The sequence below is a fragment of the Rhinoraja longicauda genome, chromosome 24 (genome assembly GCF_053455715.1).
Source record: "Rhinoraja longicauda isolate Sanriku21f chromosome 24, sRhiLon1.1, whole genome shotgun sequence".
Taxonomy (NCBI): Eukaryota; Metazoa; Chordata; class Chondrichthyes; order Rajiformes; family Arhynchobatidae; genus Rhinoraja; species Rhinoraja longicauda.
This window is the reverse complement of record NC_135976.1, coordinates 5,918,675-5,944,890: the sequence shown is the minus strand read 5'-3', so window position 1 is coordinate 5,944,890 and position 26,216 is coordinate 5,918,675. Positions and strand designations below refer to the sequence as shown.

Sequence of the window (26,216 nt, the reverse complement as noted above, 5' to 3'; positions counted from 1 at the left end):
AGGAATGAACAGCATTCAGCTGTTCCCAAGCAAGTTAGTCCTGGACTTTGTGAAGGCATCATGGAGCCAAGATGACTGCTTTGACTGAAGGTGGGGCATCGATCCCTCTGCTGTGTTGCTGGACTCCATGAGGAGTCCAACAATATACTCTTGATGTGCAGGAAGGAACTGCCGATGCGGGTTTAAACCGAAGATAGACACAAAAAGCTGGAGTAACTCAGTGGGACAGGCAGCATCTCTGGAGAGAAGGAATGGGTGACATTTTGGATCGAGACCCTTCTTCAGACTGAAAGTCACGGGAAAAGGAAATTAGAGACATAGACGATGATATGGAGAGATGTAGAACAATGAATGAAAGATGCAAAAAAGTAACGATGATAAAGGAAACAGGCCATTGTTAGCTGTTTGTACTCTTGATATTCTGGCATTGGTATTGGTATACTTTGTACCAACTATATCCCTCAGACAGCATTGTTATCGGGTTGTGGGAGTTCGTTGGCTGGTACTTCAGACTGTTATGTCAATGGTTGTTAAATCTTTGTGTGGTAAAAGTTGTGTTGCGTGTAAGCTTTCCTTCCATTGATGTTCACAGAGTTGGCATAATGGAAGCTTTAATAGCCATGGTTATTACTGTGGGGCAGCAGTTAATGTATCAGATGACTAAACAAGTAACAATCCAGAGGCGCAAGTTTAAATCTGGCCCTGGCAGATATAGAATGTTAATTCGGTTAATAATCTGGACTTCCAAAAAAATATGATGCCCACAAAACTACTGGATTGCTGTAAAATCCAAACTGGTTCACCTTGAAGGCAGGGGATATTTCACCTGCACCTGGCTTGGTCTGTATGTGATTCCACAGCAGCGTCTTTGATGCTTAAATGCCCCCTGACATGCCTGAGTGTGTCACCCAAGTATACCATAATTAGTCTGTTAAAACAGTTGAGTCACTCGCATCAGTCTAAGCATAGAATTAATACACAATAAAATTCCACCCAACCCTGTCAACCTTGAAATATTCTTCTCAACAACAAAGTGGACACCTGATCCAGGTGGCAGACATGTCTCAACAGATTAGCCAAGAAGCAGCTTGCCACTGTTATACCCACCAAGTGGCAGTTTATAGATAATCTGCCAGCCTCCCACGTCATAATCCCTACGTATCCCCTGTGCTACCAGAGAGAGCAGCACTGTGGCCTACTGATGGGAGGCATTAGCCCTGTGAGTTCTAACCTTTGATTCCAGACCCCATGTAGTCTAACAGCAGAACAAAGGAGATGGAATTTCATCCTGACGTGTCAGACGATGATATATTTTGGGGAAGGCTGATAAAGTTCACCGCGTCCCAGTTCTCCGACCAGTCTGACTGCCCCTCTGATTACGTTGTATCCCGAAGGTAGACACAAAATGCTGGAGTAACTCAACGGGTCAGGCAGCATCTCTGGAGAGAAGGAATGGGTGACGTTTCAGGTCGAGACCCTTCTTCAGACTGATGTCAAGGGGGGCAGGACAAACAAAAGGATATAGGTGGAGTCAGGAAGACAGTGGGAGAACTGGGAAAAGAGAGGGACAGAGGAACGATCTAAAGTTAGAGAATAAAGTTGTATCTCTGTCCGCTTTGTTCTCCTTCTCCTAGCTAACAGTGGTCTATTCCACATTTTTCCTTGATCTGCACTTCTTTTGATTTCTTACATTTCCTTATCTCTGCGACTCCCTCTCCCCTGACACTCAGTCTGAAGAAGGGTTTCGACCCGAAACGTCACCTATTCCTTCTATCCAGAAATGCTGCCTCTCCCACTGAGTTACTCCAACATTTTGCGTCTATCTTCTGACAAGGCTAGGACAAACACAATAAATGGAAGGGCTCTGGGGAGCATTGACGAACAGAGGTGTTGTGTTGTACAAATTCAAAGACGCCTGAAGGTGGCAGCACTGATAGATGAAGATGATGAAGGCAAATTCTTACATTCTATGCCCTGGCCAATTAATATAGGAATAGGGAGGTCATGGTAAAATGTATAACTGGATAGGCCACAAGTGAAGTATTGTGTGTAGTTTTGTGAATATGCCAGAGAAGATTCACCAGTATGTCGCCCGGGGTGAAATCATTAAGTTATGGGTGGGGGGGGGGGTTTCTTGGCATAGAGGAGTGTGATGAGGAAACCTGTTTGAGGTATACATTATGAAAGGTCATAAAGGGTGTAGATAGTAGACAACATCTTTTGCCCATGGCATAGGTACCTAAAATGAAAGGGCATAGATTTAAGTGTGAAGAAAGGAACCGCAGAAGCTGGTTTATACCGAAGATAGACAAGGAGAACTTCTTCAAAGTAGGCATACCTTGAGGAGATTTCACAGTGAAGCAAACAAAGAGATGGAAGAAGGGTCCCAACCCGAAACGTCACCCATCCTTTTTCTCCACGGATGCTGCCTGACCGCTGGGTTCCTCCGGCACCTTGTGTCTATCTTGGGCATAGATTTAAGATATCTAAGTCCTTATGTATAGTGATACTTGTACTGAACTGTATACAAAAATGAATTTCACTGTACGGTACATGTGACAAAGAATGCACCGTACCATACCATAAAACTTCTCTTCTCTTCTCAAATAGCAAGCACCATGGGAGCTTTTACACCCACTTGAGAGGGCAGTCTTTGCTTAAGGTTCCTTCAGCATTAACGTGCTTCCCACAGTGTGGGATTCACTCAGCACTGGACTGGAGTGGGAGCTGAGCCCACAGCTTTCTCTGCAGCTCTCTGACTCAGACGAGAGGATACTTTGGTGCAGAGCTGAGCAATGGACTTTGCCTTATGTGCATCGCCACCAATTTCTAAGAGGGAATGATAATGATAATGGGCGGCACGGTAGCGCAGCGGTAGAGTTGCTGCTTTACAGCGAATGCAGCGCCGGAGACTCAGGTTCGATCCTGACTACGGGTGCTGCACTGTAAGGAGTTTGTACGTTCTCCCCGTGACCTGCGTGGGTTTACTCCGAGATCTTCGGTTTCCTCCCACACTCCAAAGACGTACAGGTATGTAGGTTAATTGGCTGGGTAAATGTAAAAAAAAAAAAAAATTGTCCCTAGTGGGTGTAGGATAGTGTTAATGTACGGGGATCACTGGGCGGCACGGACTTGGAGGGCCGAAAAGGCCTGTTTCCGGCTGTATATATATGATATGATATGATATGATAATGTGCTGGAAAGTAATGGGAACTTCAGTACCGAGCAGCACAACCAGGTTGATGGGAATGGGATCTGAATACCAGAGAGTCAGCGTGATGCCGGTGAAAAGCTTCTGGGGTGGCATGGTGGCGTGGTGGTAGAGTGCTGCCTTGCAACGCCAGAGACCCCGGTTCGATCATGACTACGGGTGCTGTCTGTACATAGTTTGACAAAAGCATTTAATTCTTTATCTCTTCCACTCTGTCATCCTTTTTGTCAACAACCACCCCCCCCCCTCCCCTCCCCCCCTCCCCTCCCCCCCCCCTCCCCTCCCCCCTCCCCCCCCCCCCCCCCCACTTGACCTCAACACTTGGATCTAGGGATGGTAATAGGAGCTGTTTGGTTTTGGTTCCTCATCATTTCTTTCTCTTGCCGTCTTCACTCAACTCCATGACCCTTCTTGATTTTCTGCATGAAAATAGGATGTTGAAGGGTCTTGAATGACATCAAAGGAGGTTGACTAATTTTATAGCGGCGTTTGCTGTTTATTTCTATTAATAGAACAGGTGCAGGTCTTTTAAAGCTGTACCTTGGGTTCTATATTTAGCGGTGACAGGTGAGTGGATGCACTCACCTGTTAGTCATGACTAGACCTGTCTTTGGCCAAAACCAAAACATTACCTTTCTGAAGTTTCAAAGATGACAGATACTGAGCTTCAGATCAAATCATCATTTCATTCGCAGTAGTTTATGGAAATAGAGTTAACGTAGTAAAGTATAATTGCAGATTTTTTGTTTTTCTGAAATGTAAAATTAAATATGAAGTTCAGTGTTTATCTTTTTGATATTGTCATTCCTTTATTAAAGTAACAACTCAAATAAAACTCACAGGATAATTCTGTTTCCCTTAAATATCACTACATTTCTCTTCCTTTGTCATTACTTTCTCCCACTCAATAATTCCCTTTGGAGTGTCTATTATTCCCTTTTCTACCACCTGTAAAGATTTCTGCTCCAGAATTGCCCGAACCTCCACAGCCTTCTTGAATTCCAAAGATTCACTGCACTTTGGATAGTTCATCTCTTATGGAGACACGTTTGATACTGGAGGCTTGAACAAAAAACAAACTGCTGGAGGAACTCAGCGGTCAGGCCAGGGCCGTCTTAATGCATGGGCCTGATGGACACTTGCCCGGGGCCCCACGAGCATAGGGGCCCCATGCTGATCTGTGTATGTTAAGTGACTTGCAATAAATAAATACTACTTTAAAAATGTAGGTTCAATAAGTGCTTTTTTCGCAACATTTTCCATCCCTAAGTGCTTCTCACAGCGATCTGTAAGTACTTTTCGCAACAATGCAGCACCCTAAGTCCATCGCTAAGTGCTTTTCGGTAAGTGCTTTTCGCCGGCACGACAGGGGGGGGGGGGGGGCTGGTGGGGAAAGGGGGGTGGGGGAGAGTAACGGTAGGGGCCCCAGTACACTGCTTTGCCCGGGGGCCCATAATGCTGTAAAAACGGCCCTGGGTCAGGCAGCTTCCTGGAGGAAAATGGACAGAGTTCACTTCGAGTTGGGTCCCTTCTTCAAGACAGACGTAGAGAGGAGATAGCTGGAAGAAAGAAACCAGGGACAGGGTGGAGGGGGGGGGGGGGGCAGAGTTGGCAAGGGATAGGTGGATACAGGTAAGAAAGAGTTGGTTGGCAGATGAGGCAGGTGGGGGAAAGAAGGTGGCATTAGCAACCAAAGCTGGAGGCGATGTGGAGGACAAGGGGTGACAGATGGTGGAATCTGATAAGAAAGAAAGATGAGGAGTGAAATGTAGAACCGGAGGGAGAGATAGTGGATAGTTTGGGGAGGGGGGGGTTAGGGAAAAAACAAACCCAGGGGGGAAGGTAGATGGGAATGGCTAGATTGTGAATGGGGAACCGGGGGGGGGGGGGGGGTGGAGGGTATTAGGGATAGGTAATGGGCAGAAGGACGAGCTGGAAGAAGGAAAAGGGTGACAGATGTGGGGAAGGACAAATAGAACGAAAGGTACGTGTGAAAGGACTGGGTGGATGAGAGTGAGAGAGGGGTGGAGGTGGAGGGAGGCTGTTTACCTAAAACTGGAGAATTCAATGGAAGACAGATGCCAAATGTCTGTTTAATACCTCTGTTATTTCCAGGATGTCCCATGACTTAGTTTGTAGACTCAGACTATAAGGGATCCACATTGACTATTTCTTTCCCAGAGCTCGGATTTACTAATCCCTTTGGCAAAAGTTATATTCTTTGACCTAATATGATCTTTAGCCTTTCTTGCTGGCTGACCTTGGACCTGATTTCCTGTTGTCCTAAATAAATGTAAATTTTGTGAACCATTATTAATTCTTTAAATGTCATTCACTGCCTGTTACCTTTTTTTTATAAGGTTTCCTTTTCTACCTTAGCCAATTTACATCTCATATTTTCATTCTTTAAATGTAGCACACTGGTCTTCGATTGAACTCAATCAATTTGAATTAAAGTATAAACTTCTACCACATTGGATCATTCTTTGCTGAAAGTCTCCTGGCTACAATATCATTGATTAACTTTGTCACGGTGCCAAGTACTGGGTCTAATGTAATCTGTTCCCTCGATGGTTTTAGAACATTTAGAAAGTCCTATAAACGGCCGTTGTGAGCTACGAGCATGTTAAAGTGAGTCGTTTGAGTTACTCTGTTACCTAGCTGTGAGCAACTTTTGTCTGCACTGCAAATTTTTATGGTTTTAAAGGAAAACAAATATCAGCCTGACTCTAAAGGACTGCCTGCCACTGTTTTCATGATAATTGTTGGATCAATTTGTTAACTGGCTCTCCCTTGTGGTAGGAAGGAACTGCAGATGCTGGTTTAAACCGAAGATAGACACAAAATGCTGGAGTAACTCAGCGGGACAGGCAACATCTCTGGATAGAAGGAATGGGTGATGTTTCAGGTCGGACCCTTCTTCAGACGTCTCGACCTGATACGTCACCCATTCCTTCTTTCCAGAGATGGTGCCTGTCCCGCTGAGTTACTCCAGCATTTTGTGTCTAACTTGTTTGTGGTATCCTTGAGAGCTTTGCTGTTGATCATTTTGTGTCAATGCTTCTGTGTTATTTTGGATCTGGGTGAATGTAGGAACAGATTAGTCAATGGTTTGTCCATCTGTCAGTAGATTTAGATTTAGAGATACAGCACAGAAACAGGCCCCCATCGGCCCACCGGGTCCGCACCACCCAGTGATCCACACACATTAACACTATCCTACACACACTAGGGACAATTTTTTTTAACATTTGCCCAGCCAATTAACCTACAAACCTGTACGTCTTTGGAGTGTGGGAGGAAACCAAAGATCTCGGAGAAAACCCACGCAGGTCACGGGGAGAACGTACAAACTCCATACAGTACAGCACCCGTAGCCAGTATCGAACCTGTCTCCGGCGCTGCATTCGCTGATTACCCTCAGGGCAGGATAACATGCAAATCTTTACAGTCTCTTACTCGGACTATGATAGTCTAATCATTGCCAGTACTTGGACTGGGATGTGGCCTTGTGACAATCTTCCGACAGAACGAATAGTGAAAGACCTACTGCAGATAGAGTGGATGTGGAGAGGATGTTTCCACTAGCCGGAGAGTCTAGGACCAGAGACCACAGCCTCTCAATAAAAGAATATTCCTTTAGGACGGAGATGAGGAGAAATTTATTTAGTCAGAGGGTAGTGAATCTGTGGAATTAATTGCCACAGAAGGCTGTGGAGGCCAAGTCAATGGATATTTTTAAGACAAAGATAGATAGATTCTTGATTAATATGGGTGTCAGAGGTTATGGGGAGAAGGCAGGAGAATGGGGTTAAGAGGGGAAGATAGATCAGCCATGACTGAATGGTGGAGTAGACTTGGGGAGCCTAATGGCCTAATTCTGCTTCAATCGCTTATGAACTTATGAAAATAGGGTGCTCATGATGATGAGGCCATGCCCCTGCATATTGGTCAGAGAGGGAACCCAATGGAGGTACTCCTTCCTTGCCAATCATGCCTTGCCAGAGGATTGTGGCTTTTCCCAACTTGGTATTGAAGTCTAAAGTAGAAACATTGAACCGCAGATGCTCGCTTTTCAAGGAAGGACGCAAAACGTTGGCGTAACTCAGCAGATCAGGCAACATCCTGAGGATTCATCCAGTCTGAAGAAGGGTCCCGACCCGAAACGTCACCTGTCCATGTCCGCCAAGGATGATGCCTCACACGCTAAATTACTCAAGCAATTTATGTCTTTCCTTGGTATTGGAGTTGCTCAGGAGAATTAGAATTAGTTTGTCTCCCATTCAGATGCAGACCAGGGTTCTTTAATTTGGGAGCAGAAGTCTCTATCGGAAGCTTTCAGTGTTGGGGCGCAGGCAGAGATGACTGTAATGGGTTGGTTTGGTTCCATGTTAGAGTGTTCGAGTAAGCTCTATCGTGAGGTATTACTAATTATTGTGGGGGGGTGGGGGTGTCACTGAGATACCAGGATAGCTCATTCATGATGTTGCCGCTTCCTCCATGAAAGCAGCCTCCTTCGTCCAGTTTGCTCCTCCAGAAGGTGACGTACCCAGTGCCTTGCTCTGTAAAATGGTCGATTCATGTCCGTGGTGACAACATCAAAACTGTCCGAGTTCCTGAGCTATTACAGCAGAGAGGCACTGAAGCCTGTTGCTGTAGGAAGGAACTGCAGATGCGGGTTTAAACTGAAGATATATACAAACACCTGGAGTAATTCAGCGGGGTCAGACAGCATCACTGGAGAAAAGGAAGTGCCTCGACCCGAAACTTCACCTATTCCTTTTCCCAGAGATGCTGTCTGATCCGCTGAGTTGCTCCAGCGTTTTGGTGTCTATCTAAAGACTGTTGCTGTAGTGATTGTCCATGTCGCTCCTGACATTCTGGGTCCCGTGCTCCATGTTGTTGAATGGGGAGTTGCCTGTGCTGGGTCCTTTGTATTGTTGGAGACACTCTACCTGTGTATTTCAACGGCAGTGTAATTGGTGAAGATGAGAAACATTGGAAAACTACTGACTCGCAGAGGAAGATTTCTCTAAATCGTCGGTCTAAAAACTGAAAGCCGAGAGGCCCGTCAGACAGCATTCCACAAAACAGCCACCAGCCATCTGCCATCACAGACTTGTAAATACACAATGGAAATCCAAATTGTTGACACCTACAAATCTAGATTTTATGAGATTAATGTTGTGCAATGAATGTGTTAGCAAAGGTGACAAAATAATACTGGCTTGAGAATCGAGGCTATGCTGGCCATGTATTTCAGCATTTTAGTTGTTATTAGTTTTATAGATACAGACCCTTCCCCCCACCGAGGCCACTCCGACCATCGATCGCCCGTTCACACCAGTTCTATGTTATCCCTACTTTCGCATCCACTCCCTACACACTAAGGGAAATTTACAAAGGCACTGTGAGGCAGCAGCTCTACCAGCGGGGGGGGGGGGGGGGTGGGGGGATGGGGGGATGGGGGGGTGGGGGGGTGTCTCCTCTCTCTCTCTCTCTCTCTCTCTCTCTCTCTCTCTCTCTCTCTCTCTCTCTCTCTCTCTCTCTCTCTCTCTCTCTCTCTCTCTCTCTCTCTCTCTCTCTCTCTCTCTCTCTCTCTCTCTCTCTCTCTCTCTCTTTTTTTTTTTTTTTTTTTTTTTTTTTTTTTTTTTTTTTTTTTTTTTTTTTTTTTCATTTTCAAAGACTTTATTCAGCACATTCACATGATACATCACATCAAAACCACATTCAGGGGTTACAAGTCATCAAATAATCCTTATAATACAATGTTGCCTTCATTATTTACAATGCTCTCAACCCCCCGCGGTGACCAGCGCCCACGGAAGGCCTCCATAGTCCCCGTGGTCTCTGCGTGTTCCCTCTCTAGGGTCACGCGCGCACGGACGTAGGCCCGGAAAAGGGGAAGGCAGCCGACTCTGGCAAGACCATCGACCGCCCGCTGCCTGGACCCGCGAATGGCCAACTTGGCCAGGCCCAAGAGCAAACTGACAGGGAGGTCCCACCCCCCGAAAGACCCTCCCCTCCCCCTGCCTTGTGTCCAAACACTAGAATCGTAGGACTAAAGTGTAACCAGAACTTGAGGAACAACCCCTTCAGATATTGGTACAGGGGCAGTAACCTCTCACATTCCATATAGACATGGAACACGGTCTCTTCGTCACCGCAGAAAATACAGGCGGTCGGCGAGCCCGTGAACCGGCTCAACAGTTTATTACACACCACCGCTCTGTGCAGCACTCTCCACCCCAGGTCCCCGATGTAAAGGGGAACAACTCCCTTATAGAGAGCCCCCCACTGAGGACCGTCCCGTCTTCAGGTGGTAACACAGACCGCCAAGATGTATCAGGGCGGTGTACGAAAACAAGGAGGTGTAGAATGTGCAGGAGCATTCTGTACAGTGTGCGTCTCTTCGCATCACGAAACAGCACGCTGGGCATCTCGGAAAGGCGGCTCAAGTTGTGCGGAGCCGGCGCCCGGGAGAGATCCCGGAGCCTAGGCCCGATGAGCAAATCTGACGGAGCGGGGGTAAGCTGTCAGAACTACTCTAGGCACACGCCTCTATTCGACACCCGCCATGACAGGGTGAGGACCGGCTGCTCCCGCAGCCACGACGTCCCCCTCCCTTTGTGGAGCAACACGTCGGCTGAAAACAACCAAATTCCTCACTCTAAGCACGTCCCGATAGAAACTAGGCAGACCCCGTAAGGCGGGTCGACTGATGCCCGCCACCGGCAGCCGCGAAACCCCCAGTAGGCAACAACCCCGACGAAAAAAAATACGTGGCCAGAGCGTGCCACCTGGGGGGGTTCTCCGTGTACATATACCTCCGCAGAGTCCTGAGACGGAGAGCCGCCACCTGGGTACGCACGCATACCAAGGACTGGCCGCCCTCCTCCAACGGGAGACTCAGGACTGCTGCGGTAACCCAATGCTTCCTATTTCCCCAGAAGAAGTCCACCAGCTTCTTCTGTAAAGTAGTTGCAAAGATGGAGGGCGGGACAAGAGTAGCCAGCCGGTACCACAACATGGAGGCCACCAGCTGGTTTATGACCAGCACCCTCCCCTGAAAGGAAAGGACTCCAAGCAGGCCTGACCAGCGTCCCAGCCGGGCGACGATTTTTCATCTCCAGCTCCTGCCAGTTCGCCGGCCAGGCATCCTCAGTGGGACTCAGGTACACCCCCAGATAGAGGAGGTGCGTGGTGCTCCACGCATACATCGCCATCTCCTCCGGCAGGGAGTCTACCTGCCACTGACCCACTAATAGTCCAGAGCATTTACTCCAATTAATCCTGGCGGATGATGCAGCCGAGAAAGTCCTCTGGCAGTCACGCATCCTCCGCAGGTCACCAGGGTCAGTGAACGTAAGGAGCACATCATCGGCATAGGCTGAAAGAACCACTTCCACCCCCGGACCTGGTAGAGCCAGGCCTGTCAGCTTCCTCGAAGAAGACACAGGAATGGCTCTACACAGACCGAGTACAACTGACCGGACATGGGGCACCCCTGACGAACCCCCCTCCCAAAATGAATGGGAGCCAACAACACCCCATTAACCTTCACAAGACACTCCGCTGCAGCGTACAAGAGCCGGACCCTGGCTACAAAATGCGGTCCAAATCCGAACGCTTGCAGCGTCCCGAGTAGGTAGTCGTGGTCTACCCTGTCAAAAGCCTTCTCCTGATCAAGAGACAGGAAGGCTACTGACTGACCAGTGCCCTGAGATAGATGAATCAGGTCCCTAACCAGGTGGATGTTATCCTGAATGGACCGACCAGGGACTGTATAGGACTGGTCAGGGTGAATCAGTTGAGACAGCACAGAGCCCAGGCGATTTGCCATCACCCGTGCAAAGATTTTGTACTCTGTACAGAGGAGAGAGACCGGGCGCCAGTTCTTCAACAGGCGGAGTTCACCCTTCTTGGGCAGCAGGACAACGACTGCTCTGCGCCACGAGAGGGGCATCTCCCCGGTCGCCAGGCTCTCCCCCAAAACCTTCATATAATCATCCCCCAGGACATCCCAGAAGGCTCTAACAAATTCTACCGTCAACCCATCCAGCCCAGGGGACTTGCCCCTCCTGAGCTGGTGCAGGGCACGTGTCAACTCCTCCAGTGATAAGGAGTCATCCAGAAGATCGGACACTTCCCTATCTACAGTCGGTAGACCCTCCCACAGGACCCGCTGAGCCTCCCCGCTGCAACCATCTGCGGAGAACAGGGTCCCATAAAAGGACCGGACTAAAGCACTGATCCTCTCTGGATCTGTGACAGAGGAGCCATCATCCGCGAGCAGCTCTACGAGCTGTTTGCGGGCTCCCCGCCCCTTCTCCAGAGAGAAAAAGAAAGGTGACGCTCGGTCCAAATCGTGCAGCATTTGGACCCGCGACCTCACGTAAGCTCCTCGGGACCGCTCAAGCAGCAGGTTCCTCAAGGCTTCCTTCTTCCCCTGAAACTCTCCCCATTCACAGGAGTCCTCACCAATCCGACCCAGGCGAGACTCCGCCCCCGATAGCTCCCTCTCGAGCCTCTCAACCGCTGAGTCCCGCCTTCCGGTCGACCCCCACGTATATTCCTTACAAAAGAGGCGGATGTGAGCTTTCCCCACATCCCACCACTGCCTAAGTGAAGAAAAGCTCCCCTGCCTCTCTCTCCACTTCACCCAACTCCGTCTGAATGACTCCCGGAAACACCGATCCTCCAGCAGCTTGTTATTGAAATGCCAGTAAGCAGACCCAGCCCGCGTGCGCCCCGGATTGAAGTCCACGCGCACCAGACAGTGGTCCGAGCACGGCACCAGCCGCATTGAGGCCGCTGAGACATGGGAGACAAACGCACCGGAGATATACATTCGATCAATGCGGGAACCGCCCCCCTCAGACCTCCGCGAGAATGCGTTTGAGTCAGGGTGGAGGTTCCGCCATGCATCCACTAGCTCAAAGGAATCAAGCAAGCCTCTCAGTTTCTTTGCTACAGCAGGGGCACACTGAGTACCAGAACGATCTCGCACCTCAAGTGTGCAGTTGAAATCTCCCCCCAGAAAGACACACTCTCCTCTTTCAATAGTGCTCAACAGAGCAGTCACCTCCTGAAGTAGGCAGGCCTGCATCGTGCCACTGCTGGGGGCATACACGTTAATAAAATGCAACGGCATGCCATCCAGACTCACAGCCAGATAGAGCAAACGACCTGGCACCACTTCCTGCACCTTCAGGATCTCTGGCTGAAAAGTCGGGGCCAACAGAAAAGCCACCCCGCTCGAGTTTGTGCTGAGGTGGCTCATGTAAACCCCCCCTTCCCACTCCAGTCGCCAGGTGGGTTCGTCACCGACAACAGTGTGCGTCTCTTGCAGAAAACACACCGCGTATTTCCCCTCTCTCAGGACTTGTAAATGCTGAAATCTGCGAAAGCTCGCTCTACTGCCATTTAATTTAATGTAACTACTGTGCATTTGCAAACACGTTGGAATTATTTCCTCACATTGCTCTTGGTCACAGAACCATCCTCCTTGAGGAACCTTGAGAAATCCCCAAGCTGATGCCTCACAGACGCAGAAATATCACTATCCTTGCTGCCAAGGATGCTTTCAAGATCCTCAATAAATCCTGGCAGCTCTCCCCACCGCCTCCGCGCTGCTTCAACTTTAGTCTTGTGACTTTTAGATGTTTTGAGAAAGTCCTGAATCTCACGGATAAGGGTTGCGTTAAACACAGCCCTGAAGTCTGGGCGCTCCGCCAACCCACTCACACCTGGAGCAGCAGCCTCCTCTGCACATCGCTCAAGGCCAGTGTCAGAGTCTGTGGGACTACAGCTTGCTGAAAGCTCACTCACCCCACTGCACAGGCCGAGCCCATCGCTCTCCCCCTCCTCCGGCATGACACCACCCCCAGGATCAATGCCGAGGGAGGGTCCCGATGCCTCTGACAGCAACAAGCTGTCCGGTAAAAGGCTAGGCTCCTGCACTCTCCCATCACACCCCACTTCTGGGTCTGGGGAAGAAAAAACAGCAGGCACCCCCGGGGTCCCAGGTGTTCTTGGAGTCTCCCCTACTACCTCAACCGATGAGGCATCACTCCCCTCATCACTTCCACTGGTTCTAATACAGAGCTCAGAGTGGAACGTTTGATCTCCCGCTCCTCCCCCCTCAGGCTGACTCTGCTCATCCCCCATCCCAGGGAGCACATTTCCAGGGGAGTCAAACCCATCAACCGGCGTGCCATCACCCTCAGAAGGCCCCTGAAACGAGGGGACCTCCTCCGACCCAGCGGACACACTCCCAGGGGCATCAACCCCGCTACCCGATGAGATGACTTCCTCGGAAGGCCCCAGAGACGAGGGGGCCGCCACCAACCCAGAAGACACGGTTTCAGGGGAGGCGATCCCAGTAACTGATCTGGTAACACCTGCAGAAGGTCCCTGAACCAGAGGCTCATCCTCCGGCCCACAAGTCACCAGTCCGTGGTCACCGCTCTCGACAGGGGTGGAATGTCTCGAAATATCCGTCCCCCTTAATTTGGGCCCACGCTCATGCTCTTCCTCGCTTTCCGACAGCCTTCTTTTTGTCCCGGTGGCTATGGGAGGTGCGGTGACCTCCATAGAGGAAGGGTCCTCCACCTCCGCACCACCCGCTACCCCCTTTCTACTCCCATGTTTGCTCCCACCTGCCCCCTTCCGGTTCACCTCAGCTCCTTGCTGAGCCAAACCAGGTGCGCCCTGGACTTCACTGGGCCCACTGGGCAGGAGCCCATCTGCTGTTGATTGATTCCCTTGGAGGGGCTTATTCTTCTTCTTATCCTTATTCTTAATCTTCCCCTTCTGCGTCACCCAACCTCCCTCCCCCCCTTCACCCTTCCCCTGCGCCTTGCCATCTACCACCTCCACAGGTTCAGGGCATGGGGGGGGGGGGGCCCTCACTGCTCCGGGTCACCAAGGTAGTACTTGCAGCCTCTGATGGGTTGGCAGTGCCGTCCCGGGTTACCGAGACGGAGCCAGCAGCCCCAGCCGAGTCAGCAGTTCCACCCCGGGCCACCGAGGCTTGGAGGGCCGCCCCGGATGGGCCAGCACTGCATTCCTGGGCCCCTGCGTTAGAATTTCTCGCAGTGGCCCGGCTCCTGGGACACTCTCTACGGAGATGTCCAAACTCCTTGCACGCATGACACTGTGCCTCTCCCCAGCTCCAATACACGCGATTGGAGAGACCCTTATGCTCCACAGCGAAACTCCCCTCGGCACCCAACCCCACTTCCACCTTCATAAACACGCGCCTCTTGAAGCTCAGCACCCCTTTCTCATACGGGTCATTCCCGGGGTGCATGAGCCTAGTAAGCTTAGACCGCACCTCCCCAATCTTCATCAAGTGTGGAAGGATTTTTGCATCCCGGAGAAACGTGGGACAATTCCGTAGGAGAACCGATTTTACATTGGACACCCACGGTTCCACTTGTAGATGGACCCCCTCCACCGTGAGCCCCTTCTCCAACACTTGGGCCACATCCTTCCGGGACTTCAGTATCAACTGAACCTTCCCTCCTGCACTCTCGGAAGAGGCAATGACATCCCTCTTGAACAGATCATGCAAGCCCTTTGCAATTGCAGCCCTGCTCCACGTGAACCCGGTTTGAACCGAGATCCCGTAAATATCCCAGTCCAAGTCAACATGAGGCTCATCCACGAGTGGCCTCGAGGCCGCCGTCGAAGTCGCCACTGCGTAGCTCTGAACCTTAGGCCGAGCCCCCGCCTTCATGACAGTGGCACACCTCAGCTCCAGGGACAGCAGCACCTCAGCTCAAAAGCGATCCTCAGAGACAGTCACAGTCTGAATGAGCAGCAGAAGCAGTTTCCTCCAGCCAGAGAAAGGAAAGTCCCCAGCTCACCTCCACAGTCCAGAGCAGCTTTTGGAAGGCTCTTCAAAGCCCTGACAGAAGCAAAAGATACCCTCTTCACGTTAAGCCCAGGCAACAGCACTGTGCAAAACGGTATTGGGGCAGAGAGTCGGTGCTATAAATGTCAAAGACACCAAAATCATTCCTACCCACGATCTCCAGGCACTCTTGGCAATCCGCCAGCCACGGCTGCTCCCACCGCGGTGCAGAGGAACTCAGGAATTCCACACGAAATGGAGAAATCCTTAAACAAAGGAAAGTTTCCACAGTCCGACGTTCGGTCAAACTATGAAATCTCACTGCAACTGTTCCTCCTCCTTCGACAAGAACCTGAAAGGTTGCTTCAAAACTTCTCAGTCGCCGGAGCAGAGAAAAACACGACCTCTCTCTCTCTCTCTCTCTCTCTCTCTCTCTCTCTCTCTCTCTCTCTCTCTCTCTCTCTCTCTCTCTCTCTCTCTCTCTCTCTCTCTCTCTCCCCCCCCCCTCTCTCTCTCCCCCCCCTCTCTCTCTCCCCCTCTCCCCCTCTCTCTAGATCTGAAGTGATATGTAACGGCTTGTGAAAGATCCACGACTAACTTCATACCTCCACAGCACAGTGGTGCAGCGATAGTGCTGCTGCCTCACGGTGCCATAGACCAGGGTTGGATCCTATCTCCAGGTGCTGCCTGTATGGAGTTTGTATGTTGTTCCTTTGACCACGTGGGTTTTCTCCGGGTGCTCCCGTTTTCTCCTACATTCCAAGGACGGCAGGCTTCTCGGTTCATTGGCTGCTGTAATTGCCCCTCGTGTGTAGGATGCAACCATGGAATAATGTAGAACTGGTGTACAGGTGATTGATGGTCCATGTGGACTCGGTGGGCCGAAGGGCCCGTTTCCATGCTGTAGCTCGAAATTAAACGAAACTAAACTACCTAACATCCACGGTATTTATTTCACAAAATGCTGGAGTAACTCAGCGGGACAGGCAGCATCTCTGGAGAGAAGGAATGGGTGACGTTTCGGGTCGAGACCCTTCTTCAGACTGCCTTCTTCTTACACTACCTAACATCCACGGTGGCATGGCAGTAGAGCAACTGCTTTGCAGCGCCAGAGACCTGGGTTCGATTCTGACTATGGCTGCCTCTCTGAGCGAGTTTGTACGTTCTCAGCCATGATCACATTGAATGGCGGTGCTGGCTCGAAGGGCCCAATGGCCTCCTCCTGCACCTATTGTCTATTGTCTCCCTGTGATCTGCGTGGGTTTTCTCCAAGATCTCCGGATTCCTCCCACACTCCAAAGGCGTACAGGTTTGTATGCTAAATGGCTTGGTATCAATGCAAATTGTCCCTAGTGTGTGCAAGATAGTGTTTAGCGTGCAGGGATTGGCCCGCCAAGCCCACAGCTGGTCGGTGCGGACTCGGTGGGCCAAAGGGCCTGTTTCCGTGCCGTGTCTCTAAACTAAACTAAAAAATCCACATTCCTGTGCCAAACCCACCGTTTCATTTTAAATTGTTCCATCCAACAGATGGACGAGCACAACATCACCCCATCTCTGCCCTGGGTTATTTCAAGTATCTCTGGTTTTACCACTCCTCATGTAGAAACTGCTGAAATGAGTTAGCAAAAAGATAAAGACCATTCCTGTGTAACAAACCTGTATAACAGGGACCAGTTCTGTGGGTGGCAAGGAATCAACCCTGAAAGGAACATAATTATCTCCCCCGCTCCAGTTACCAGAGAGCAAGCTTGTTATTTTCATTTTCAAAATTCTGTTGGCAGGAGTCAGCCCTGTCAACACCTGACTGTTTCGAAAATAAACAGGTAATAGAAATCTTCAGGCTGGATAATAGGATCTGCCTCAAAACAGGATCCTGGAAGGTGGAGATGTAGACTGGAGGGCAATTAAGGAAGTCTGGACACCCGAAGACTTTCCCCTTCTTCCAGCAACCCAGAGAAACCTCCTTAAATAATGCATCAAAGGATGGAAACCCCACAGAAAGCAGTGCTGGAGCAGCATTGTCACCAACTTCAGTCAGAGAGTGGTGAAGGTGTGGAATTCTCTGCCTCAGAAGGCAGTGGAGGCCAGTTCGTTGGATGCTTTCAAGAGAGAGCTGGATAGAGCTCTTAAGGATAGCGGAGTGAGGGGGTATGGGGAGAAGGCAGGAACGGGGTACTGATTGAGAGTGATCAGCCATGATCGCATTGAATGGCGGTGCTGGCTCGAAGGGCTGAATGGCCTACTCCTGCACCTATTGTCTATTGTCTATTGTCTATTGTCTAAATGCTTCTTCTGGATGGGCATCCTTCACCCACACCCAACCCAAACCCCGACACCCACCTCCACCTCAGGTAAATGTTAGGCTGAGCCGCGAGAATGCAACGTTAATCCTCTGGCAAAATAAAGCCTCATCGTAACTTAATCCAAAGCCCCCAAATGCTTGCTGAATGAGCCCTGATTGCCAAGGGCTGACTCCAGAGTACACCCTGTCCCCGTGACAAAAGCCTCAAATACTTTATAAACAAACATGTGGGGTGTTGTCACAAACTGGTTTTGCTGTTTTCTTAAACCGTACACATCATCCTAACAGGTAAGGCTGATGGCCAATGGCTGGTATTTACTCTGTTCTCACCGCCCTCAGTCACTTCCTATCTAAGAATCAAACAGAAAGCAGATTCTGTGAAACAGACATTGACCAGAACCAGGTCCAAAGAAAAAATTGTGTATCGCTGGACAGCACCGTGAGTAAATTAATGGAATGATTAATGGAATGATTTATCTAGATAATGTGTTCATTTAAGTCCAAAACTATCAATTTTTCATGTAGATTTCCTGTGCTTTTCCAGATTTTACAAGATGCCAATATCCATTGAAGAAGTAATGGTAAACATTGACTCCAACAGATGTGTCGGGGTTGAAATCAGCAACAAAAGTATGCACTACACTTTAACTGAACCTGTGTAAGTAAACAAACAGTTCTATGGTTGTGTGTTATGTGGGGGGGTGGTGGAGGGGGTTGGGGGGTGGTGGGTGGTGGGGGCGGGGGGTAGTGGGGGGTGGTGGTGGCGGTGGGTGGCTGGTGGTGGTGGGTGTGGTGGGGGGTGGGAGGTGGGGGGTTGGGGGGGTGGGGGGGGTGGGGGTGGTGGTGGGGGGGGGGTGGGGGTGGTGGCGGTGGGGATGTGGTGGGGGTGTGGTGGGGGGGGGGGGGTCGCGGGGCTTGGGTCGGCCCACTGCGGACCTTTCACCGTCTGGTGCGGCCTGAAATAGGCCGCGGGATTTTCTCCGCCCGGCGGGGGCTTCAATGTCGAGATGCCATTTTAACGTGAAGGGCAGCATTAACGTTTGGAGGTCTAGACATAGAGTACGGCTGAGTTCTGACAAATTCTGGTCCTGCTGGGCCTCTGCAACGTGCCAACTTTAATTGCTCCACAACTTGCTGTCCAGACTTGCTCACTCTGTTGAGACCAAACATTCCCAAAACGTAAAGACTTCAAACTCGCTCATCTTCACTAGTTCATCCTTCAAACTTGCTCCTTTGACAGATCTTTTGGTCTTCTGTCCTAATACCACCCAGAGTGGCAGGGTGTCTGACTTCATTTGATAACAATGCATGCTCACTTTATTGAGGACACTTGCACATTGAAACACAATACATTTTGGCTGTTGTCCCTTTTTGCCTGACAGTGCTCTTGGGAAGCTTAGAGCTTTTCTTACATATAAAGGTAGCACCGTATCTAAAGGACAGTCGGAAATAGTCTGTCTTTCGAGACCATAATACAGATGTAATGTGTCTGTTGCAGGACCTACAGTTACAGTGGCCGAGTGAGTGATCCACCACCCCCCTCCATTGACCGGGGAGAGAAAGGGGTGTGCGTGTTCATCAAGACCCCCTCCACAGTCTACGGTGCTGTCGGGGTGCTGACCTACAAGTTCGGCGACACTCAGATCTCGCTGCTGATTTCCAACCCGTTCGACTACAATCAGTACAGCATCGAGTATGCGCTGTATGTCCCCGACTACATTATTGAGACTAACGACGACTTATACAACAAGATGTACTACAAGCTAATGGAGTCACCTTCCTTCACCAAGACTGCGCTGGGCAAGGGAAACGCGTCACTCAACATCACTAAAGGGGGCATATTAGTTTCAGCCACCATGTCTAACGAGTGGAAAGCTATTCTCAAAATAGATATCAGAGATGCTTAACTCTCTGCAAAAGCTCTTGCAGTTAGTATTGGATACGAATCAATCCACGTTTTCATATGATCACTAATCATTTTTACCATTGTTTGTTATCTTCTTACTCTAATGTGGGGTTCTGATCCCTCTACAATGACCACTGCTGGTAATTCATTCTATTGTCTGTAAATTCTTTGCTTGAAAAGTAAATCGTTTAACTTCTTCTGTTCAGTGGGAGATTTTAAAGTTTACCGTTTGGTAATTTGGCAGATTTTTAAAAAAACCCTATAATCTATCTTCAGTACCGCTCTTTTTGTTTAATCATTGTGAAGACCTTAAAGCGGCTTTACAAATAACTAATTGTTAAAACGTTTTCATACCGCAATTACCTTAAACAATCGAGAATGTACCCTGAGGCACTAATAAATGAATGATTAGCTAATTCATTTTTTGTTTGTTTTTTGTACTATCAGCATTATAATGGCATGCACTGCACCATAATGCAAACACACAACTTGGCCAAACAAAAGTGAATGGGAAAATTTGCTTCATTCTTATGTGGAGATATTTATTAATTTTGTTCCACTACTGGTAGAAGTGGGACACAATTGCGCAAGACATGTGGCCTGCCTTTGGAACCGTGCTGGTCTTAGATGGATGGTGAGGAATGTTACATTCAGTAAAATGAGAGAATATTTTCTGGATGACCACTATCAAATTAATTGGCATGGCAATGAGTGGTTGGTCCCGTTATTTTGTAAAATTATGCAATGTGTGATGGCTACTCGAGATATCCAGAGATATCAAGGAACTGCAGATGCTGGTTTACAAAATAAGACACAAAGTGCTGGAGATGACATATTGGGTTTGGAGAGTCAAGGGTATGGGGAGAAGGCAGGAACGGGGTACTGATGGATGATCAGCCATGATCACAGTGAATGGCAGTGATGGCTTGAAGGGCCGAGTGGCCTACTCCTGCACCTATTATCTGAGGGTGTGATTTTTAGACAATGGGATCTCTTCTGAGGCAGTTGTCAGGGGGACATGACTGGCAGCTCAATGTTCTGGCGTTTTAATGTTTCAGAGGTGATTGAGAGGGAGGCAAAAGAGGTAGAGTTTAGTTTAGTTTAGAGATGCAGTGTGGAAACAGGCCATTTGGCCCAATGGGTTCGCACTGACCAGGAAATGGTCCAGGAAAGATCTTTGGAAATATGCACGCCCAGGAATTTGAAGTTTTTGACTCTCTCCACCATCGTCCCGTTGATATAAACAAAATTGTGGGACCTCATCCTTCCTCTTCCAAAGTCCACAGACTTTGCTGATGCTGACAGACCTGCTGAGTTATTCCAGTACTTTGCATCTTATTTGTACCACCTTATTTGTACCATCACGCTTCACTGCAGGAAGAACTGGAGTTGTCTGATCAAAACCTTCAGTTGGATCAATGGTATTTGCTTTGTGCAGTCTCTTCAGTTCTTCCCCAACATGTTCCAGCCTGTGTAGGTTGTGCTGTGGAGAACCACGGTGTAGCACCCTGCTCTAGGTGAGTGCTGTCTTTGCCAGCTACCAGGTTCATCAAGGAGCACAGCAGGATATTTAGTTAAAAACAGCTGGTACAGAAACGTCCTCATTTCTTGCCATTCTAGCTTTACCATTGCAATCCAGTTGCAACCAATCTCATGGAAACCTTTATGTGGGTCAATCAGAAGAGGGAGCTTTGCTTCAGCGGTGGCGCAGCGGTAGAGCTGCTGCCTTACAGCGAATGCAGCGATGGAGACTCAGGTTCGATCCTGACTACGGGCGCCGTCTGTACGGAGTCTGTACGTTCTCCCCGTGACCTGCGTGGGTTTTCTCCGAGATCTTCGGTTTCCTCCCACACTCCAAAGACGTACAGGTATGTAGGTTAACTGACTGGGTAAATATAAAAATTGTCCCTAGTGTGTGTAGGATAGTGTTAGTGTGCGGGGATCGCTGGGCGGTGTGGACTCGGTGGGCCGAAGGGCCTGTTTCCGCGCTGTATCTCTAAATCTAAAAAATCTAAAATAATCAGCATCACCACTTCCCTCTCCATCTTCTCCCTCGTGAAGATACAAAGAGAAACGGCGACTCTTTGAGCTACACTACTCATCCGGCCAGTGGGTAATGTTTCAGGTCGGACCCTTCTTCAGACGTCTCGACCTGATACGTCACCCATTCCTTCTTCCCAGAGATGTTGCCTGTCCCACTGAGTTACTGCAGCATTTTGTGTCTAACTTGTTTGTGGTATTCTTGAGAGTTTCTCTAAATCATTGGTCTAAAACTGAAAGCCGAGAGTCCCGTCAGACAGCATTCCACAAACAGCCACCAGCCATCTGGCATCACAGACTTGTAAATACACAATGGAAATCCAAATTGTTGACACCTACAAATCTAGATTTTATGAGATTAATGTTGTGCAATGAATGTGTTAGAAAAAGGTGTCAAAATAATACTGTCTTGAGAATCGAGGCTATGCTGGCCATGTATTTCAGCATTTTAGTTGTTATTAGTTTTATAGATACAGACCCTTCCCCCACCGAGGCCACTCCGACCATCGATCGCCCATTCACACCAGTTCTATGTTATCCCTACTTTCGCATCCACTCCCTACACACTAAGGGAAATTTACAAAGACCAATGAACTATTGTCTGTTGTCTATTGTCTATAATCTACAAGCCCACATGTTATGGGGATGGGGAGGAAACTGGGGCACCGGGTGCAACCCACACAGGACCAATGTCAGGATGTCACGGAGGTCAGGATTGAACCCGGGTCTCCGGCACTGTGAGGCAGCAGCTCTACCAGCGGGGGGGGGGGGGGGGGGGTGGGGGGATGGGGGGGGTGGGGGGGTGTCTCCTCTCTCTCTCTCTCTCTCTCTCTCTCTCTCTCTCTCTCTCTCTCTCTCTCTCTCTCTCTCTCTCTCTCTCTCTCTCTCTCTCTCTCTCTCTCTCTCTCTTTTTTTTTTTTTTTTTTTTCATTTTCAAAGACTTTATTCAGCACATTCACATGATACATCACATCAAAACCACATTCAGGGGTTACAAGTCATCAAATAATCCTTATAATACAATGTTGCCTTCATTATTTACAATGCTCTCAACCCCCCGCGGTGACCAGCGCCCACGGAAGGCCTCCATAGTCCCCGTGGTCTCTGCGTGTTCCCTCTCTAGGGTCACGCGCGCACGGACGTAGGCCCGGAAAAGGGGAAGGCAGCCGACTCTGGCAAGACCATCGACCGCCCGCTGCCTGGACCCGCGAATGGCCGACTTGGCCAGGCCCAAGAGCAAACCGACAGGGAGGTCCCACCCCCCCGAAAGACCCTCCCCTCCCCCTGCTGGCCATGTATTTCAGCATTTTAGTTGTTATTAGTTTTATAGATACAGACCCTTCCCCCACCGAGGCCACTCCGACCATCGATCGCCCATTCACACCAGTTCTATGTTATCCCTACTTTCGCATCCACTCCCTACACACTAAGGGAAAACACTAGAATCGTAGGACTAAAGTGTAACCAGAACTTGAGGAACAACCCCTTCAGATATTGGTACAGGGGCAGTAACCTCTCACATTCCATATAGACATGGAACACGGTCTCTTCGTCACCGCAGAAAATACAGGCGGTCGGCGAGCCCGTGAACCGGCTCAACAGTTTATTACACACCACGTCTCTGTGCAGCACTCTCCACCCCAGGTCCCCGATGTAAAGGGGAACAACTCCCTTATAGAGAGCCCCCCACTGAGGACCGTCCCCGTCTTCAGGTGGTAACACAGACCGCCAAGATGTATCAGGGCGGTGTACGAAAACAAGGAGGTGTAGAATGTGCAGGAGCATTCTGTACAGTGTGCGTCTCTTCGCATCACGAAACAGCACGCTGGGCATCTCGGAAAGGCGGCTCAAGTTGTGCGGAGCCGGCGCCCGGGAGAGATCCCGGAGCCTAGGCCCGATGAGCAAATCTGACGGAGCGAGGGTAAGCTGTCAGAACTACTCTAGGCACACGCCTCTCCTCGACACCCGCCATGACAGGGTGAGGACCGGCTGCTCCCGCAGCCACGACGTCCCCCTCCCTTTGTGGAGCAACACGTCGGCTGAAAACAACCAAATTCCTCACTCTAAGCACGTCCCGATAGAAACTAGGCAGACCCCGTAAGGCGGGTCGACTGATGCCCGCCACCGGCAGCCGCGAAACCCCCCGTAGGCAACAACCCCGACGAAAAAAATACGTGGCCAGAGCGTGCCACCTGGGGGGGTTCTCCGTGTACATATACCTCCGCAGAGTCCTGAGACGGAGAGCCGCCACCTGGGTACGCACGCATACCAAGGACTGGCCGCCCTCCTCCAACGGGAGACTCAGGACTGCTGCGGTAACCCAATGCTTCCTATTTCCCCAGAAGAAGTCCACCAGCTTCTTCTGTAAAGTAGTTGCAAAGATGGAGGGCGGGACAAGAGTAGCCAGCCGGTACCACAACATGGAGGCCACCAGCTGGTTTATGACCAGCACCCTCCCCTGAAAGGAAAGGACTCCAAGCAGGCCTGACCAGCGTCCCAGCCGGGCGACGATTTTCATCTCCAGCTCCTGCCAGTTCGCCGGCCAGGCATCCTCAGTGGGACTCAGGTACACCCCCAGATAGAGGAGGTGCATGGTGCTCCACGCATACATCGCCATCTCCTCCGGCAGGGAGTCTACCTGCCACTGACCCACTAATAGTCCAGAGCATTTACTCCAATTAATCCTGGCGGATGATGCAGCCGAGAAAGTCCTCTGGGAGTCACGCATCCTCCGCAGGTCACCAGGGTCAGTGAACGTAAGGAGCACATCATCGGCATAGGCTGAAAGAACCACTTCCACCCCCGGACCTGGTAGAGCCAGGCCTGTCAGCTTCCTCCGAAGAAGACACAGGAATGGCTCTACACAGACCGAGTACAACTGACCGGACATGGGGCACCCCTGACGAACCCCCCTCCCAAAATGAATGGGAGCCAACAACACCCCATTAACCTTCACAAGACACTCCGCTGCAGTTTACAAGAGCCGGACCCTGGCTACAAAATGCGGTCCAAATCCGAACGCTTGCAGCGTCCCGAGTAGGTAGTCGTGGTCTACCCTGTCAAAAGCCTTCTCCTGATCAAGAGACAGGAAGGCTACTGACTGACCAGTGCCCTGAGATAGATGAATCAGGTCCCTAACCAGGTGGATGTTATCCTGAATGGACCGACCAGGGACTGTATAGGACTGGTCAGGGTGAATCAGTTGAGACAGCACAGAGCCTAGGCGATTTGCCATCGCCCGTGCAAAGATTTTGTACTCTGTACAGAGGAGAGAGACCGGGCGCCAGTTCTTCAACAGGCGGAGTTCACCCTTCTTGGGCAGCAGGACAACGACTGCTCTGCGCCACGAGAGGGGCATCTCCCCGGTCGCCAGGCTCTCCCCCAGAACCTTCATATAATCATCCCCCAGGACATCCCAGAAGGCTCTAACAAATTCTACCGTCGACCCATCCAGCCCAGGGGACTTGCCCCTCCTGAGCTGGTGCAGGGCACGTGTCAACTCCTCCAGTGATAAGGAGTCATCCAGAAGATCGAACGCTTCCCTATCTACAGTCGGTAGACCCTCCCACAGGACCCGCTGAGCCTCCCCGCTGCAACCATCTGCGGAGAACAGGGTCCCATAAAAGGACCGGACTAAAGCACTGATCCTCTCTGGATCTGTGACAGAGGAGCCATCATCCGCGAGCAGCTCTACGAGCTGTTTGCGGGCTCCCCGCCCCTTCTCCAGAGAGAAAAAGAAAGGTGACGCTCGGTCCAAATCGTGCAGCATTTGGACCCGCGACCTCACGTAAGCTCCTCGGGACCGCTCAAGCAGCAGGTTCCTCAAGGCTTCCTTCTTCCCCTGAAACTCTCCCCATTCACAGGAGTCCTCACCAATCCGACCCAGGCGAGACTCCGCCCCCGATAGCTCCCTCTCGAGCCTCTCAACCGCTGAGTCCCGCCTTCCGGTCGACCCCCACGTATATTCCTTACAAAAGAGGCGGATGTGAGCTTTCCCCACATCCCACCACTGCCTAAGTGAAGAAAAGCTCCCCTGCCTCTCTCTCCACTTCACTCAACTCCGTCTGAATGACTCCCGGAAACACCGATCCTCCAGCAGCTTGTTATTGAAATGCCAGTAAGCAGACCCAGCCCGCGTGCGCCCCGGATTGAAGTCCACGCGCACCAGACAGTGGTCCGAGCACGGCACCAGCCGCATTGAGGCCGCTGAGACACGGGAGACAAACGCACCGGAGATATACATTCGATCAATGCGGGAACCGCCCCCCTCAGACCTCCGCGAGAATGCGTTTGAGTCAGGGTGGAGGTTCCGCCATGCATCCACTAGCTCAAAGGAATCAAGCAAGCCTCTCAGTTTCTTTGCTACAGCAGGGGCACACTGAGTACCAGAACGATCTCGCACCTCAAGTGTGCAGTTGAAATCTCCCCCCAGAAAGACACACTCTCCTCTTTCAATAGTGCTCAACAGAGCAGTCACCTCCTGAAGTAGGCAGGCCTGCATCGTGCCACTGCTGGGGGCATACACGTTAATAAAATGCAACGGCATGCCATCCAGACTCACAGCCAGATAGAGCAAACGACCTGGCACCACTTCCTGCACCTTCAGGATCTCTGGCTGAAAAGTCGGGGCCAACAGAAAAGCCACCCCGCTCGAGTTTGTGCTGAGGTGGCTCATGTAAACCCCCCCTTCCCACTCCAGTCGCCAGGTGGGTTCGTCACCGACAACAGTGTGCGTCTCTTGCAGAAAACACACCGCGTATTTCCCCTCTCTCAGGACTTGTAAATGCTGAAATCTGCGAAAGCTCGCTCTACTGCCATTTAAATTTAATGTAACTACTGTGCATTTGCAAACACGTTGGAATTATTTCCTCACATTGCTCTTGGTCACAGAACCATC

General features: G+C 50.3%; 1 protein-coding gene across 1 annotated transcript; it reads left to right on the top strand.

The window, feature by feature from the left end:
- The first annotated feature begins 17,747 nt into the window (after positions 1 to 17,747).
- On the top strand, positions 17,748 to 19,697 carry LOC144605300 (uncharacterized). Its single transcript, XM_078420415.1, has 3 exons — positions 17,748 to 17,812; positions 17,918 to 18,031; positions 18,872 to 19,697. The coding sequence occupies exons 2-3, from the start codon at positions 17,928 to 17,930 to the stop codon at positions 19,278 to 19,280; spliced, it is 513 nt and encodes a 170-aa protein (XP_078276541.1). The 5' UTR covers positions 17,748 to 17,812; positions 17,918 to 17,927; the 3' UTR covers positions 19,281 to 19,697.
- The last annotated feature ends 6,519 nt before the right edge of the window (positions 19,698 to 26,216 follow it).

What these genes read in the sequence shown, in the direction of transcription:
- LOC144605300 (XM_078420415.1), top strand. Translation starts at nt 17,928, where the DNA reads ATGCCAATATCCATTGAAGAAGTAATGGTAAACATTGACTCCAACAGA. An exon ending in TACACTTTAACTGAACCTGT is followed by an intron (nt 18,032 to 18,871) that starts GTAAGTAAACAA and finishes TGTCTGTTGCAG; the next exon opens with GACCTACAGTTACAGTGGCC.